At 40.8% G+C, this 18,914-nt stretch overlaps 1 protein-coding gene across 1 annotated transcript; it reads right to left on the reverse strand.

Moving 5' to 3' along the window:
* Positions 1-220: 220 nt before the first annotated feature.
* On the reverse strand, positions 221-17,693 carry LOC147316922 (zinc metalloproteinase-disintegrin-like jararhagin). Its single transcript, XM_086313465.1, has 22 exons — positions 17,559-17,693; positions 11,994-12,082; positions 11,787-11,863; positions 11,524-11,602; positions 11,261-11,337; positions 10,551-10,734; positions 10,338-10,400; positions 10,149-10,220; positions 9,850-10,019; positions 9,344-9,425; positions 8,622-8,755; positions 8,059-8,236; positions 5,010-5,099; positions 4,524-4,719; positions 4,333-4,438; positions 4,058-4,214; positions 3,885-3,965; positions 2,251-2,338; positions 2,045-2,150; positions 1,854-1,944; positions 1,628-1,777; positions 221-1,278 (listed from the first exon to the last, which is right to left on the reverse strand). Exons 1-22 carry the CDS (start codon positions 17,614-17,616, stop codon positions 1,246-1,248), a joined length of 2,361 nt encoding a protein of 786 aa, XP_086169591.1. The 5' UTR covers positions 17,617-17,693; the 3' UTR covers positions 221-1,245.
* Positions 17,694-18,914: the final 1,221 nt, after the last annotated feature.

Consider the following 18,914-nt stretch of genomic DNA (forward strand, 5'->3'; position numbering starts at 1 on the left):
ATTGGCTCGAAGTGTGAATAGTTCTCTCTTAATGTGTAAACCCTACACTGGGTGTATCCCACCTAACACCCTTTGACAGCTGGGATAGGCTCCATTCCATTGTTGTTCCATTGTTCTGCTTCCAACACATCAGCTTTAAGAACTGTCCATTCACTTGCTATTTAATTGATCTCAGCCCTTATTATGTGCCACCGTGTAACAGGATAAGGTTCTTCATCTGTTAGTCACTTAATCACTTTTATTTAATCATTGTACAGCATGATCCCGCTTTACAAAGTAAGTGCATAGGACAAAGTATACAGCAGGACAATATTATAGTAAAAAAAATATTGGGAAACAACCATAATGCAAATAAATGTAAAACAAAATGTTTCAATATAAGAATTAAGAAGAATTATACAACATCAACATTAAAAAACATCACAGTCGCTCATTTTAATGGTGTGGCAAATGATATGTGTCTTACCACTTGCATGTGAGACCTAATCTTGTATACACGTTTAGTGGTCCAGCTTCAAAAAAGGCACCAATAAGAAGCTCATTGCTTCTGTTCTTTCTCTACTCATGCAGAAGTCTGATTTTGTAAACAAAGTAGATAAATATGTACATTTAGATAAAAATATAAATACAACTCAAATTTTTACAGTGTCATAAGAGAAAGCATGGTTTAAAATATTAAAAAAAACCAGACTCTTAAGGTGCTTCATAATGTTCAGCTGGTGGCTTTGAGTTCTCTGAGTGCATTCACTTTAAAGCAGAGCACTGTAGGGTGCAACAGAGCATCGCACTCCGATTTTTGACTGTCACATCAAAGTCAGCGAAATTTATAAGGATTTTAAAAACACAAATGAAATATGAAACTGTAACAAATTCTGAAAACTGTTATAACATTTTCATTAGGTCATGCACACACACTCATATTCTGTGCCATTACTGTGATAAAAAGAGTTATAAGTCACATTCAGAGTCAGGGATGCCTGTACTTGCACTTGCCTTGTTAGAGATACGAACACTAGTAGAGATACTTGTCTGTATCTCTAACCCTGCAGTATGAAAAAGTGCCTTAGAAAATATAAAGCGATGACGACATCAGCGGATGGCATGCTAGTAACAATCAGAGTCTGGCCTGCTCCTCGTGCAATCTGTGAGTCATTGTAGAAATGTTGCTTCAGCACTGAGAAAGCGGTGACAGCAGCCTCCTACTGAGAGCAATAAGAGCTGCTAAGAGATGGCACCACGCAGACATCAGACCTTTGGTGGAGGAACTGGCCTCAGAGCCTGGAGGACAAAAGAGAGATGGATATGTCCAAAAATGTTAAAGTGACACTGTGCTAATTTTTATGTTTATTTTTATCTTCAGATGACTGTGTGTAATATAAAATGAATCACTTACAGCACTGAGAACAGAATTAGTAAAATGGTCATTAACTTTATGAAATGGTTTAGCATCTTTTAACTCACTTTTTTTTTTGGGAAAGCTAGCCAACAAAGGAGACAACCAACCAATTATATGTGCTTTTTTTGTTATCCAATCAAATTAAAGAGTTGCTGGTTAATCTATGGGGAAGGTTTTTTTTCCAGCTGAATTAGTAAAGAAAACGGGTTAAAGGCTGGTGAGCTCTGGTACCTGCCGTGCAGCTGTGTAGTTTGAAATGGGTGGTGTGGGTTTGTTCCCTGGTGGAGCTGGTGCAGTTCTGTGGATCTGAATGACTGGTTTGGGTTTGGTCCCAGCTGCAGGTGGTGGAGGTGGAGGTCCTTCACGCTTTGGTCTGCCAGCCTACAAATTTCAGGTATCATTAGAAACGTGTCGGAACAGTTTTTAGATCAAATTCCAGCTCCATTCAGAACATCACCTGTTGGCCTGATGCAGGGTAACTGGGTGGAGGCTGTTTGCTGTGGTAAGCCGGGTTCTGCACGGCTATCTGCTTCCTCTGATTTGTTGCACTGCAAACACAGATTGAATCAACAGGTGATGACCCTCATGGAGGCGAGTTTGCAGAAACAGAGGCATACAATGGCCTCCAGTAGTGTCATGATTACTCACGTTGGCAGGATGGGACTTTGTTGCTTTTTCCAGATGATTCCTGCGATGGCAGCAATGATGCCTAGGACTAGTAGTGTAACCGTGACTGCAATGACAATAGTTTTTCCTACAGAGACAGAAGAAAAACCGGTTTGCTTGGGTTGTAGTTGTGCAACATGACACAGTAAATTGAACTTAATCTGTAGACTGAAGTAGATGACTCTTACCAGTACCACTAAAAGCTGTGTCCACTGAGTCACAGTTAGGAAGCGTCCACCCAGGCTCGCACTGGCACTCACTTTTGTGGTTGCACACCTGGAAAGCACAAAGAAGATGTTGCCATTATTAGACTTTAAGTAGAATTTAAGTAATATAAAACACTCAGCCCCAGTATAACTGGTGCCATGTAGTTAACTAGATTTACCCAGTATATAGTTATAGTGTATATTATCACTTTAGCTTCTGACAAATTGACTCTAGTTAGTTTTATTTCATTTTGCATAGACTATAAGTAAAATATGAATAAGATGCTAGGCTAAATTATATTATTATGATTAACTAAGAGTTGTTGCTTGCTTGAGCCATTTTATAAAATAAAGTTAAATTAAAAATATTTAGAGGTTTTCAAGTTTTTCTCATTTCATTCACATTTCAAAAAGTGAAAAAAGAATTTGTTATATGGTTTTTTTTTAAATATTTTTTTCTTTTTAAATTGGACACTTATTTAGTGCATATTTGCAATCACACTGCAGTTGTAAATGTTTACACGTGGTTCTAAAAAAGCCTACACGAGTAAGTTTGGGCATGTCTTGTATATCTCACATCAGCATTTCAGGGATGCCTTAGAAGGGTGTCTTTGTCTTTACAGGGCCTAAACCTTTTAAAACAACTGGAGCTGCATGGCCATGGTGTGGTTATCACATCCACTTCAAATATTTAGGTTATGTTTCACAATTTTTTATTTATTTTATCATTATTTTATGGTGTTATTGTATTGTAGTTTGCTACAGATGAAACTGATTTTTTGGCAGAGGGGGGAAATCCTGTAAAATCCTGGGTTTAAAATTTGCAAAATACACAGAATATTAACAAAATTCCAAAATGATGCATTTTTCCCCCTTATTTCTACGAAGTCGTTACCTCTGGGACTGAACAATAAAGTCAGCAGTGATAAATCCCAAAAGCTGCAGCTGAATGGCTGATTGAAGCTGGCTATCAAATGTGAGTAGACCACAGTGCTAAACTGACCAATTTAACAGTATTAAAATGTGTGCATATAGCCTTGAAAACAAAGTTAACCTCAGAATCTGTCTGCTAGGCCAAACTTCCATTAGTTTGAGTCAGTGAATGAGACCTCTCATGGATCCAGGTCATTTACCAAAATGCTAGTATTAGCTTACAACTTTACTTTTGGCTCCAAAATGCAAACATGCCATGACCAATATGACCCCATTAAGATTGAAGTTATAAAATGTTAAGTCCAAAAGTCAATGCAGGCTATGACAGTGACTCCATCCACCTTTCACACCTAAGCTACATTTTAAACATGGATATGGTAGATTAGCTGCCCCCGGCTAACAAAGGATTTAGTTAAACTTTGCAGCGAGAAATCACACAAAAACTACTTTTAACCCTTTGATTTTGTAAAGTTGATCTTAAATTTCACTCTCAGTGGCATTAAAGTCTTTAAAAGCTTTAGAACCCTGCTCACAACTATGAGGGTACGCAGCTTCTCCTCTTAATAACTTTTTGAAAACAGATGAACTAATAATGAAAATACCAGAATATACAGTCCAGCACAAAACTGTTATAAATCAGTTCCACCTCAGTGGATCAGTTTTTGGTGTCATCATATACTCACAGCATGGCCTGGGCATTTTGCTGAACAGTTGGTGTTTCTGTATGCCGTCTGCAGATCCACACACTGATTCTGGCTGCACACCTTGGAAAAGACAAGTCAGACATATATTTAACTTTATTTTGTTCTACACTGTAGATGCAGTAAGCAAAAAGTGGATTCAGGAAGCCTGCTACCTTTCCATCTCCACATTTAGTCCCCGTTTCCACCAGGCCTTGGTCACCGGTGTTGTCTGAGAAGAACGCTGCCTTGCATGTGCCGATGGCGACCATCCGGCCATAGTTTGGGTTGTCATTACCGCCTTCACAGAAGAGCTTTCCACAAAGAACATCTCTGCAAAAGAAAGACAGTGTTTGTTTCTGATCATGTTTGGTTAATATGAAGAACGAAGAATCAAAATAAGGGTCGGCTGCAGAGCAACTGTTGCCCTGTACGTTCTACTGGGACTCACTCTTGCTGACAGGGGATGAACTGATTATTTGAGGGGCGTTTGCAGAAGCCATAGTAGACTCCTCTGGTGTTGTAGTTATAGCATCCTTGTTTGGCCTCCTTAGCACCTGATAGCAGCAGAAGATTGCATAAAAACCTAACTCTCCATATGACTTTCACATACATCCATATGCGTATTGACGGGATACTCACCTGATCCATACATCTTGACACACTGCTTAGGTCTCTGTGGACACTGACCGTTGTAGCAGTACCCTTGGCCTCCATCACATGGGAGCCCATTCACAGCAAACACATCCTCCGGACAGGTCGTGCTCTTCCCATCACAGTACTCTGCCAGATCACAGTCATCCTGCTTTGAACGGCACTGTCTGGAGGTAGGCAAGATCTGTGCCGAGCATATACCATCAACGTGTAAGTTATCTGAAACATTGTTTTTCTTAAAGTGTTATATGATTAAAAATTCCAGCGCTATGTCAAACACTCTGACTGCGTGAGCACTGTAAACAAAATATCAAAATGCAATACTGTGGTGTTGGTTCAAGCATTTGCAAGATTCTCTAATTACTTGAGGACTGTAGCTGAGCAAACAACTGGATCACTACAGCCAGAGGAGAGACTTCCAGGGATGAAAATAAGTGACACCAGTTACACTGATCTGTCTTCTTACTGACTCACCTTACAGTTCTCACAGCACTCGCCTTCAGCACACTGTGAACCCTCTTTCAGGGTGCAGGTGGTGGCGTTGCAGCAGGGATTGGTGCACTCCTACGGGGACAAGATATATTAGAACTCATCAGGCTGCTGTTGGGTCTTACTGCTGGGATGCATTATTAAACATCTGTTTGCTCTGCTCCCGTGAGGAATCTTTATCACTAGGTTTGATGGTTTATTGACACATAGAAAAGAACCTGATGAATGATTTCCACTGTGGGTGTCTGCTGGCCTCATGATCACAAATCACGATGTTCAAACTACTAAGAGCAATGTCGAGTGTCACCAATATAGTGTATAATCACTGTTCTCAGTTTCTACTTTCTACTTCCTTATTTCTTGATTTTCAGGAACTTTTGTGGTATAAGACCATTATTGAGTCTGAAGTACAAACATGTAAGAAAGTGTTGTAAACAAAATACCACAAACTTATAATTTAAAATCTGTTTTTTCAATATAACCACAGTTTTGGAAAACAAAAACCCAAACTTCTGTGCGACACAGCTGCCATATTTAATGGATTTCATCTCAAAGTACCACCTAACAAAAGAAAGACTTTGGTAATCAAAAAAAATGTAAGACACAACGAGCTGTTTTTGCTTATTGCAGCACCCCTGTGGTTGAAAGAGCCAACATCATCCGCATTTGCACATCCTGGTGTTTTGAAACCAGCTGGGGCGAGTGAGGACTCGATGTGCTTGTGAAGTCACGTGCCCGTTTGGGCTTTTCAATCAGTTAATATCCAGTGAGCACATCTGGGGTTGCGCTCCATAAAAGAAACAAAGTTTGCAAAAAGGATACCATGTTTTGTTCAGTATGACGTGGAATGAGTGACTGAGTCCGTAAACTCATCAAGAAGTGTTCAAAGAAGTCAGGGCTGTTCTCCTATGGACTCAACAGGGCCAGTAAAAGAATGCGGCTTTGACTCCACACAACACCTAAAACTATGTTTACCATTCATACTGTCTATGGTCCCCACGTGAGTTAATCTCCGTTGCATTGGTAGTCTATGGGGATGTTAAAATGCATACTCTGTCACTCTCCCCAACAAACTGCTTTTACAATCCTTTCCATATCAGGCATCACCATCGTCTGTATGGGAAGCATAAACAGCATACAGATGTCTTAATCAGCCAACATTCCACCCTGGGAGTGCTGCTTGAGTCTCCACATGTTGGTTTCTGTTATCACTGGCCTCTGCAACATTGTTTCTTCCCTGGGCCATCTTTAATTTCCCAGCTTCCAGTGTTTCTTCTATGCACAAGAATTCAGGAATACTGAAAGGTAAAGTCCAATTTAATTTGCTTCTTGCTGCCGTTCCCAGGATGAGATTTGAGGATAAAAAGAAAAACATATCTTAGATTCCAGAAGCAAAATAGGAAACAAACAGGAGAGACATTTTCTCTAAGTGCAGAAGTGGATCAGTAAACTCATCACACTCATACAATCATCAACACATTTTTGTTGGTTTTGCAGTTTTCAGCAGGGTCATGCGTAAAACTGGGTGAAAGCTGTGACCTGACGAATAACCTGTTTTTAGTTTCAGAGACATGAGGCATACTTCCCAGAGTCTGACCTGCTTAGGCCAGAATCTGCCCCTCCCCCAGTCATGTTGGTTACCAAGATGCTCAAGTACTGTGGAAGTACTGAGCTCTACAAATAATTAAAGTGATCTCAATGCATTAATGTACCATTGCCTGTTTTCGCTCTCTTCTGTCCTTTGACAGCTCTCAGCTTTGTCGCAGGATCTATGCTTGGTCTTCTGGCCTACAGCAGCCTTGAGCCTACAGGCTCTGCTTCTCTCTCTTTACCCCAGTCCACACTCATGCCTTATCTCCCTTGAGCCTTATCACAGTTTCAGTGTTTAGTCTGCTTCGCACTTTCTCTTCACTATCTGGAACCATCTTACAATTTTCTCACTCACCATGCTGCTTTGATGATGGTAGTTTGTGCTGTTGCACTAATTAGCATCATAGCTTGGATTCCGTTCTGCTGTGATGGGCCATCAGAGTCGAATCTATAAACACCACTGAATACTGTTTTGTACATCAATAAATCACGTTCAGTTCCTTCTAATGATCTTTCCTTGTTGAATTCCAGCAGAGGTGAAAACAGGTCTAAACATCACTCTGACTGGAATGTTTGTCTCACTGAAAACCACAAGCTGTTCAGCTGTTACACATCGCAAGCAAACAAAAAACTGTTCTCAGACACACTGGAAAAAGTGTTTGCATAACACGGAAGTTCACTTAAAACAATCATTTCTGTTCAGCTACACTATCACTGTCATTCTATAGATATAGTCTTAACACTACATAAAAGTGTTAAGACAACACATAAGCACATACTCCAAGTAATACTGCAAAAAAGAAAAAAATCAGCAGTTCTTCAGCTTCTGGTAGAAGTCAGTTGAATACTGGGCCTTGAAAAAATAAATATCTGTCTGAATGCACAGGCTCAGGCCCATTCGAAGAAGGTACATATCTGGTGTGCATCTGAAAGTTTTTTTTGTCTCAGAGCAAGCACCTCATTAAAGAGTCAAGATCAGACAAAGGAAACATGGAGCTGAATTCCATTCTGAGAAATCAATAGCTGTAAGGCAGAAGCCATTTCAGACCTGAGCATGCACAGACACAGATCAGAATTATGGCATAATAGTAATAAATACATTTGTACTGCTACACTGTTTATCAACTAGTCTCTGTAAGTGAGAGGCCAGCAAGACATAAAGAAATAGAAGTTTGTAAAGCTACAATAGGCCTAGGCTGCTGAGGGCTTTCCTCCTGTTAAAAAGGGGTTTTCGCTCCCACTGTTGCCAAATGTTTGCTCATAGGCAGTTATTTGATTGTTGGGGTTTTCGCTGTGTTGTTATAAGACCTCTATCTTACAAAATCCCTTCAGACAGTTGTTGTTGTGATTTGCTTTTAAATGAATAAAACTCACCAGATTCACCAGATGCGATCATCAACTTGCTACACAATAAAACTTTTAAGCAGCTGATGTGATTACTTACCTGCACCGAACCACAGTCGCACTGCTCTCCTTCCTCTTTGAAGCCGTTTCCACAGACCGCGGGAGCCACGACACTCTTGTAGTCTGGTTTGTCCAGCAGACAGCTGGGGCTGCGGCTTGTTAGGTACTTTTCATAGTTGCTGCTGCTGCAGCTACTGAAGCTTCGAGGAGTTTTCCAGCTGAAGAGGAACAAACACATTATTAGTATTATTATCTTTTTTTGTGTTATCTTGATCAGTGTCTGACACTAGGAAGACATGGCTGCACAAAAGCGGTATGGTGGTACATATACAGCACGTACGCACCAAACATGCTCACACACGTTCTTCAGTCTTATAGCCATGTGAGATTAAGAGCTGCACCAGCTGACCTCCTTTTTGGTCCAATACACACAGTTATTATGTTGTTGTACCAAATGAAACATGTTATGATGATCAAAACATTTAGTGAGGTTTGTAAGGCTCGTATTGTTAATTTACGGTCACTTGTTATAGCCTGAATTTATTTGCTAACAGAAAGAATCTGCATTCAACTTGAAGGATGTCTCAAGTCAGCTTTTCTTACCTGAGGGCTGCTGCCATGATGCAGCTATCGTCAGAACATAAACAACCACTGGAGTCATCGTGGTTCATGCCCAGGTTGTGGCCCATCTCATGAGACAGTGTTGCTCCCACTGCTATGGCTGCATCACTGTGATCCTAAGAAAAAAATGAAGCACAAGAAAGCAGCAAAAATTTACTAACAGCAAGAGAGAGCAACACAATAATGTCACATGTTTGTCTCAGTTTTAACATTTTCTCAGTCTATTCAGTCGGGACTTTCAGACTGCATGGATCTATTGACAGAGTTAGTGTAGTGGTCTACAAGTGCAGTGCAAAAAGGAGGAAAATGTTTTAAAGGATTTTGTGAAAAATTCATGATTAGTCAAAGAATGAGTTTTCCACGTTGCACTTATGGAGATGTGTGCATCTCAAATGTGCAAAGAAGACTTTGTAGACCGAGTCTAGTTCTAGATCATAATTTAACTTAGTTTTTCTCTTTTAGCAGGAAGTGGTCACTACATGTTAGTGATAAAGTGATGGAACTGTCATTTATTTTCTCTGGTATTTGGTCATTAATCAAAGTATCAGATAAACAATTAAGTTGATTTTTGAGGGGCAAAGGAATGACTGAACTAAATGGATTTAGGAACATGTTTCCAAAATTCACATTTACCACAGCATGAAGCAAGGGCAGAAGTTATGAAGTCAGTGAGATACATCATCTGGGAAGCATGAACACCTCACCTGTACTACGCCGACAGAGTGACCAGAACAGAGAGTCCCGATGAAAGCAAGACCCACAGTTGGTCCTTCAAAGTTGATACCACTGAAAGAGAAGATCAGAAAGTCTTAAATTCATATACAGGATTCATATCATCCATCTACTCACTAATCTAGCTACTACTAGATTAGATTAGATTAGATTAGATTAGATTAGCTACTGTGAATTTTCCTGAATGTTGAGGTGTGAACATTCAAGCACATTCTTATTTAAGATTCAATAATGGATCTGCTTGTGGTTGTATCTTGTGTATAAAACACAAGTTACACAAGCGTTATGTGGAAGCTTAAAACCTCTTAAGCTGATGTGTCAGGCCGGTTTAACCTGGGAGAAAAAAAATATGGATACTCACAACTCAGATTTCTGAAATTAGTTTTCTCTTTCCTGCTCGGTTACTGTTGAAAGTAGGAGACATTTTGCTCCACGTGATTTGAGTCTGACTGATTCTACTTATACAATTTATCCATACCTTATAAGATGTGCATTGTCATGTTTTATCCTCGTCACCAGCTCAGAGTTTCTCCACTTCATGAAAGCATCCAGGTTTGCTCCTGCTGGGGGGGTCACAGAGATCAGGTCACCATTCGTCCATATCTCCAACCCCACCAGAGCAATAAAGGTCCTCAGAGGTTTGTAGACCTGAAGAAGACAACATTGGGGATAAAACATTATACTCCAACTGCTAGCAGCTACTGCAGAACAGTATGTAGTACAGTGCGTCTGTATTGGTATGGAATCTGTATAGAAATAGCAAAAAAACAGACTCACCATGTTGACAAAGTTGACAATCTCAAATATTCTCTGTCTCATCTTCTTTTGATCCCCGTTCATCTTCACATACTGAAACACCACAAGACAAATTTCTCATCCTGCTTCTCACCAGTTTATCTTATAAAAATCAAATTTTGCAAACCAAGGGGAAAAAATTAAAAAGTTAGAAAAGAAGATTAATTTTACCGCGCGATTATCAGCAACAAGGACGAGCTCAACGTATTTCTGCTGCTGTACAATAGAAATACCCTGAAGAAAAAGAACAACACAAATGAAGACTTTTGGGCATGTCTACTTAAACTCTGTCACATTTAACTTAGATAGTTTGAAGACCTAAAAGGTTTCAGAGGTCATGACTTGGAGGAACTCTGGTGAAGAGGACAAAACTAATTGTGTTACCCCTGATCTAGAGCGGCTGCGGCTTGTTGGAGGTTCATAGTCGTCACTCCAGCTGGTGTTAGTGACCCCACACACGGCAGGCGTGAAGTTCTTTTCATTAAAAGTTGTCACTGCATGATCCCCCTCATCGTTACTGGATAGTGGCTCAATCAGGTACCTTTGAGCAGATGTTCTGAAGTAACCCCTAAACCAAATCATGCTGGTTAGTTCATTCATTTTTCAGATGTTGCTTTGAGGCTGACTCAACTCAGGAACCTATCCACTGTCATCTAAAGACTTAATTGGGCCAAACTTCCTCTTGTGTTGTTTTCACTTCAAGATTGTTATTATTGCAGTGTGATTTTAGTGGCTTTTAGCACTTTTGTTTTTGTTTTCCTGAACTTTAACATGCTGACATCATGTTAATCATTATACATGTTAATGTTAATGTAATGTTTTGGTTTAATTAAAGTTAGAGTCACTGTGAGGTGAGGTTTGGTTGAGGGTTAGGATAAGGTTAACATCTAAATAGTAATGAGAGTATTTTCACAACTTGTTTCTGGTGAACCAAGGTGGCCTGAAATCTATTCATCTCATATGAAGGCTTAATACAACAAAGGAATGAAACTGTGAGGTTATTTGAATTATTATGACAGACAGCATGGGTGGGTATCGCTTTGGAAAGATGTCATGACAGTTTAAATAAAGAAAAGATTAAGACGGTGGCTCACCTGAGTCCATCACAGGTACTGATGCTAACAGATGACTCACTGTCATTCACAATCCTCCCATGATAGAAGCAGTGATCCTGGCAAGGACATGAAAATGGTGACTGTGTTATTAAATGACAACATGTAACTTTCTTTTCATCTGCTTATGTCTCCAGCGTTCACTAACAGCCTTAAAAGCCTTTGAAGCGTTTTAAATCTAGTAAAATGTGCAATTTTACAGCTGTAAGTTTGAGGTAAGTTTGTCTACAAACGCAAACACTTACAATGTCATTCGGTACTGTGGTGACTCGAGTCCCATCTTCTTGGTAGTAAGACTCAGTGTAATCTTTGGTAAGTAATTCACTGAATACAGAAAGATAAAGAATAACATAACATTATTTGATGTGAAGAGTGAGTCTAATTCCAGTTTATTCAAAAAAAATTTGCTTATTTTGAAACAGGATATTTTACATTACTTGTATATCCATTTGTCCACTTATTTTCTCACACTGCACAGACACACAGGTTTAGGGAAGTAAAAACTTACTTATTTCTTTCAAGTTGCATTTCTATGTCTTGTCCGCCCACAGTCATTGCATACGTAAGAGTGTCTGGTCTGTGGTACTGTGGGCAAAAAAACAGGAAATTTTGCTTTGAGTCATTCATTTTTATTTTTTCATTTTCCATAATCAGGAGAAAAACAGCAGCTGATTTGATTGTCATCACAGGATTTAAAATAGAAAAGAAAAGAAACCTCTGTGTGTCTTTTTCTGATTGTGTGAAGTCTGACTGGTCGAACCACCTCATAGTGCTTTCCCTCCTCAAATTCAGGACCATGGCTTCCTGTGGAAGTGAATCACATATGTGTGATTAGAAAAAGGATATTAATTTTGGATGCTAGTGTCAACAGGGTCTATTTTGTAATTAGTCGAATGCTTAACTCATTGCTTTCAATATTTGTGCTACCTAATCTCGTCTGTTTACATCCTGCTTTTCTATAAGTTTTATGTATCTATTTATTTTGAACCAAACCAATAAAACAACAACAAAAAAACTAACCTGACTACATAATTTGATATCCCATTCCAAATGTCATTTATGTTGCAAACATGTAATCATCGTGACTTTAAACATTTGATTAAAGTTACATTCTCAAGTTTTTAAGTGCATTCCTGGTAACAAAGCCTTTTGTAAACAGAAAGTTTATAACCTTATATCAAGTTAGTCACATGAATGCTTTCGCAATCATGTCCCCTGGAGAAAGAGGTGAACCACTTTTTTTGCCTGTCCCATTTGGTTCTTTAGCCGTCAGAATTGTTGTCTGAAGACCAACAAGGATACCCAATGGATTTACTTTGCCAAATGGATCATCACGGCCTTGCCGTATTGGTCCATTTGATCAACCTTTGTTGTTATTATTTATTTTATTTTCAGTTGTTACAGACGGGACAGACATGACTGAGGGATAGGAAAGGGAGAAAGAAAGAGGAAGGAAAAGAAAAACAGAAGGGGAGAGGGACAGTGAGAAAGGGCACTTAAAAAGAGAAAGAAGAGAAAAAAAAATGTCCTGGATCACCTGTTGAGAGAAAAAGAAGAGAAAACAAGAAAAAAAAAAGGGCAACATACTAAACACAACACCATCGCGTTAATCTAGCTAAGTGTAAACAGCAGTAAATACTAAATATTGAATGTTGTTGTGTAGCAAACAGAACCGACAGCGCACAATGTGCTTGGAAATAGCAGCCAATAAAGGTGTAGTTTATGTCTATGAACAGTGAACACCCGTGTGCACACCTGTGTGGATCAGCGCGCTTGTATTCAAAAGGTTTCCCCATGTAATGGTCTGCTAGAGGATGTAGAGAGCCATAGCCCCGTCCCCCAGGGCATGAAGCAGGCATGGAGGAGATCCAGGCTCCAGACATCCAGAGGCCCCAGAGTGCGAGAGCCCAAGGAGGACCACCAGAGGGGCATCCGTGCCACCTTCCTGGGAAGAGCTGAGGAGAGCCCCAGGTGAGGGGTCACCCAGTAGCCACGGAGCAGAAGCCAGAGGGGCTGCAGTGGTGTGTCCGCCGGCTCTGCCGGCAGCCAGCTGTGCCAGAGCCGCAGGCCCAGAGGCTGGAGGCCCGAGGGCCCCCTTTGCCCCGGAAGAGGCCTGACCGAGCAACAGGCACCAGGCCCTGCCAAGTGAGCTGGTACATACCTGAGCGCCCAGCCCCGGACACCAAGAACCACCAACGCACCGACCCCTGAGGGCATCAGTTACCGGCAGGGAGTGTGGTGAGGGGAGATAGGCCTTTGGAGGGCCTGGGATTCCAGGCCCATCCAGACCGGGGCCTACGGCAGCAGGACCGCCCAGCCCCACAGGACCCGGGGCAGCCCACCCGACCCCACCGCAGAGGAAACTGTACCCACCCTAACATTCAATCATCTCCCAGACTGTACAAGACAGTAGACACCCAGGTTAAGTTTATTCTCCACCTCTCCTGTGACTCTCCCCCACCTGCAGAGTGGACTCCTACAAGGATGGAACAAACTTCCTGTCAGTTGAAGAGCCCCCCAGTTAGGCCGATGCACCAGAGGCCCCCTGCGCCAGGGCTGAGCCCCCGTGCACCCATCCGCCCACAACCTCGGCAACACACCAAGGAGGACCGAAGCCCCCAAGGCCCAGCCAGAGCCCTAGCACAGAGGCGAAGCACCCCAGAACCCCAAGCCCCCACGCCTGCCCCGGATCCACTTAGGGGCAGCCAGGCTACCAGGCCAGTAACCTACGTCCGCCAGCACAGACCCTCCTCCAGCCCTACTGTACGCGGCCACAAGGAGAACAACCTCTAAGAGCGACCAGAGCCACTAACAAGGTTATGACCACAACCCCTGGGTTAAGCCCTCCAGGGATAACGTCCCTAGGGATTCTCCAGACGCCCTAAGCCCGTCCCACCTCCACATCAACCACAATGGCGAAGGCGGGACCAAACCACGACCCCCCATCCCCGCTAGGTGATGAAGCCGATCAAAGTAGCCCAGAGGGATTGATCTAATGTGGTGGCAGAGGCTGTCTCGAGACTAATGTGATCTATTAGATGGTTTCTATATTGGCTTGAATTAAGATTATTTTTATTTTTCCAGTTCATGAGGACCGTTTTCTTGTCGATGCATAGGGCAGTAAAAACCATGTGGACTGTATTAGTTTCTGTAGTGACATCATCCAATTTGCCCAACAAGCATACTAAAGGGGAGGTTGGAATTTTTCATTTCAGACACTTTGATAAGTCTTCACATATCCTGCGCCAAAACTTCTGCACTGGTGGACAGAACCAAAGAGCGTGGATGTAATTGTCTGGTGCATTGCCTTGACAGTGTGAGCAGTTGTTGGAAGATGCAAACCCCATCTAGAACATCCGATGACCTGTATAGTGCACTCTATGTAGTGTTTTGTGTTGTAAGATTAATCATATTATTGTTTTGTAATATGTCAGGGTTGTTCCAGATAGGTGTACGTCTGCATAGGATTAATGAAGACTGTTATTTTTAGAAACTCCCACCATGCTGTCAGAGAAGAGCTGATGTTAATACTTTTAAAGCATTCATGTCTTTTGATGTTTGAGCTGATAAATGGTAGGTCTGAAATTTCTGAATTTAATACCTAAATATTTAATATTTCCAGATTGTAGTGGGGCAGGAGAAGAATTATGGAAGGAGCAGTTAATGGGAAGAACTGTAGATTTTGACCAGTTAATTGAATAATCTGAAACTCTTGAAAACCAGTTTATTAGAGTAATTACCTCAGAAAGGTTGGTTTGTGAGTTTTGGAGAAAAAGTAACACATTATCCGCATAGAGACTGCTTTTATGTTCTACTTTCTTACATTTTATGCCCTTAATTGTTGTAGCCTAATTGCTGCTGCTAATGGTTAGATAAAAAGAGCAAACAGTGAAGGGGAGAGTGGGCATCCCTGTCTGGTGCCCCTCAGGAGAGAGAAGCTGGAGGATGTCTGGTCATTTGTTCTGACACAAGCTGTTGGGGAATTATATAACAATCTTAGCCAGTTTATGAAAGAGTTTCCAAAACCAAATTTGTGTAAATTTGCAAATAAAATTTTCCAGTTAGCTCTGTCAAACGCTTTTTCTGCATCTAGAGATAATATTGTGGTTTCTGTCATGGTCGGCTGTGTGGCAGGCAGGATGAGGACCCAATCGCAAAACTCACGGACTCAAGGGATGAACTCAAAAGGCAGCTTTATTGCTGACAAGATGACAGGAAAATACAAAACTTAAACTGGGCACAATAAACTAATACTTGGAGAGAGACACAGGGAAATCCACGCAGCATGAGGGAGACTACGACACAGAACTGAGGGAGACGCAGACATAAATACACAGAGGGTTAACGAGGGAAGTGGGAGCACACGGGGAACACAGCTGACACAGATAATCATAACGAGACAGGGCAGGAGTGAACACAACATGACGCATACTGACGAGAGACTGTCAAAGTAAAACAGGAAGTACAGAGGTTCAGACAGGAGGAGAGAGCACGGGGAGAACACAGACATAACAGGCTGGGGGAAACATGGAATAAAACACGAAAGGGGACAAGGGCTCATGAATACATAGAGGGGCACACAGGGGGTGAGAGTCACAAAGGGAAAGCACACAGGGAACCACATAACAGGGCAACTCAGAACCTAAACAGGGAACTGAATACAAAAATACAAGAGAACTAAGAATACTGGGCCAACACGGCCCAGGACCATGACAGTTTCAGTGTTTTTACTGTATGAGTAGTCTATTAAATTAAGTAATCTACGAGTGTTTGTTGATGAGTGCCTACCTTTTATGAAACCAGTTTGGTCAGGATGAATTAAGAGGGGGGTTATTTTCTCTAATCTTTTTGAGAGGGCTTTGCAGATTATTTTTATGTCTACATTTATAAGGGATATTGGACGATAGCTTGAGGGAAATAAAGGGTCTTTGCCTGGTTTTAGCAGGAGACTAATGTTGGCAGAATTCATATTTTTTTAAGCTCACGGGTATAGTTTCTTATTGTCCACATAGAAATATTGACATACTACCTAACCTGCATTAATGGGTGGTGCAGAGGTTGCTCTTTGATTCCCCCCCCAGGCTACCAAGAGGTCGTTTTAGGGTTTTACTACCATCTTTGCGTTATCCTGACACAAAAAAGAATTGACATCAGCTGATTTTTTTTTTTTGCCCTAACTCACAAATCCATGCAGTATTTAGAATGTTCCACATCACATTCACAAGGCGGGGATTTTTACTCAATTATTACTGGTATTGACGTAAAACAAAGTGAAAATCAGGTGTGATTTACAGAGCCTGCAGAAGTAGTGTGATTAAATAAAAGGGCAACTTCTCAAATTATAATCACATTTGTAAAAAAAACCTCTACCTGCCACCGGTAGAGGTTTGAATAAACAGAAGGTAGGACAAAACTAGGTTTTAGTTATTAAGTTGATTTCAACTTAAGCTAGAAAATATTATTAGTTCCTTTTTATGGGAATTATTTCTGCATTCCAGATTTTTTCATAAAATCATCATTCTCAGTGTAGCATTTTTCTTGACTAAGACTCCCACCCAGTAGCCAGTTCTGTAAATTTCTGACCATTCTGTACCATAACTTGCTCCAGGAACCAGATGCAGTATATTTAATTAAATAATTAACCATTATTTTCATCTTTTTTTCTTTTGCTTAATTCTCTTCTCACTTTGTGGAGAAACATTTACAAAATTAAAGTCCTTTGCTTCACCAAGAACATTTGTGACTCAAGATTGTATTTCCCAGTCTGCAAAACCTGCCTGGAATAAATGATTAAGTGACTCTGAGTCACGGTTACCTGATAACCTGGTACATAGTAGCACCTGAGGGGGTGTTGGCTTTGTTGTTTTCCATAACTTAACTCTGAGGGAGCGTCACAACACTAGCAGTGTGTTTACAGTAATTCTTCCTCTTTCTGTTATTTGACTGTAATGAGTGTGCACAAAATGTGTTTTCAACAGGCGTGAGACACAGCCACTGTGTTTTAATGTTCTCTTTATAATCACATGTCTAGTAAACAAATGCAAAAGGCTGAGAGGCAAATTCATCTGAGCACGAAACATGAAACAGACCAGAGTTAAAGCATAGTGTCTTTAATTCCGGACAAAATACATCGTCCTTGGCTAGGAGATTTAGAGGACTACTTGAGGAAAAGAAACCTGCCACCGGTAGAGGTTTGAATAAACAGAAGGTAGGACAAAACTAGGTTTTAGTTATTAAGTAGCCAGTGTGCTGGTGGATGTAAAAGTATCCAGTGACTTACCGGAGAGCTCGAGAGAGGCATATAGGATGAGGACCCACAATAGGAGGTTTCGTGTCATTGTCCAAGTGCAAACTGAGTGTGACAGAGCAGACTAGCATTGTAATGACAATTTATAAACTAGGAGTTCCTGTTCTGTTAACCACGCCTACCTCTTACAAACATTCACTTCTACAAACTGGCTCAAACACGCCACTGCTTGTGTTGTGACATGTAGAACATGCTCCATGCTCTTACTTAATTATTAAGTGGCAAATTTTCACGTCCTATAAACCTTAAGCTTTATCAGTTCTCATTTAGACATGTACATGGAATGAGGTTGTAAACCTCCCACCTTTTTTATGAATGATACTTAAAATACCTCACCTTAAAAGCCATAAATAAGCAGTATGACTCACTGTGTGTTGTGGTTTAAGCTTTGCTGTTTCCGTTGTCGCACTTGTCACACACATGTAGAAACATCATAAAGTTTCACAGTTTTTTCCAAATATAGATATTGTCTTGTAAGCTCTACAAGAAAAATGTTCGCGCCCCCCTCCCGCGCGCGCGCACACGCACGCACACGCACAAACACATCCTCCAACCACACACACCCATATTTTGCTCCATTGCGGTTTATTTCACACCTCGAACATTTAGTAAACAATTAAGCAAATACAAGTAATCTGCAATAAATTACAGGTAATAAGAAAATAAACTACTAACTCTTTTACGCTACGTCCACACCTACGTGGGTATTTTTGAAAACCCAGCTGTTTCGTCCACATGTAAACGGCATTTCGAATCACCGAAAACTGAGATTTTTTAAAACTCCTTTTTTGCGTTTACCTGTGGACAAGGAATACAGAGTTCCTCAGGACCCAACGTGAAAGGTATGTGCCTTTTTTCACATCATGCTGTGCGCCACGTTATTGTTTACATGAGAGGAATTGCAAAATGGCAGATAGTCAGATTAAAAGTATTTTGTCTCTATCTTCAGGTTTTACAGGCTTACACATGCAGTTACTGTCCCTCCATTTAGAAAGGCAGAGGCATCACTGTGTGATTATTTTATGTGTAGTTGTTTTTTCCCCCCCTGTGTAATAATATTCAACATTGCTATCAATACATTTTTTTAAAAATGCCTCTCTGTGCAAAATGGGTTTAAAAACATAAACAACTGTGGGATACTGTTTGTCCGTGATTTGAACCGAGGGAACAAATCGTGGCAGGATCAGCCTGATGTTATTTGTATCCCACTGTAACTTTACTGTATAAAGAGCTAACATCTCCAAAATGTCAGGAGTAGTTAGTCATTACAACAAGTGTTTGTGAACTAAAAATCAAGAATGTGGGATACTGTTTGTCCGTGATTTGAAG

Source organism: Aulonocara sp. 'chitande type north' Nkhata Bay, linkage group LG12 (genome assembly GCF_057382095.1).
Source record: "Aulonocara sp. 'chitande type north' Nkhata Bay isolate Kocher_YH1m ecotype deep benthic linkage group LG12, A_spYH_male_GT1.1, whole genome shotgun sequence".
NCBI classification, from domain to species: domain Eukaryota; kingdom Metazoa; phylum Chordata; class Actinopteri; order Cichliformes; family Cichlidae; genus Aulonocara; species Aulonocara sp. 'chitande type north' Nkhata Bay.

Bases quoted from the DNA above. Each gene is read 5' to 3' on its own strand.
- LOC147316922 (XM_086313465.1), bottom strand. From the start codon at position 17,616: ATGACACGAAACCTCCTATTGTGGGTCCTCATCCTATATGCCTCTCTC. The intron at 10,020-10,148 runs GTGAGTCTGTTT...TGTCTTCTTCAG, and splicing joins TTGTCAACTTTGTCAACATG to GTCTACAAACCTCTGAGGAC. The intron at 8,237-8,621 runs GTAAGAAAAGCT...GTTCCTCTTCAG, and splicing joins ATCATGGCAGCAGCCCTCAG to CTGGAAAACTCCTCGAAGCT.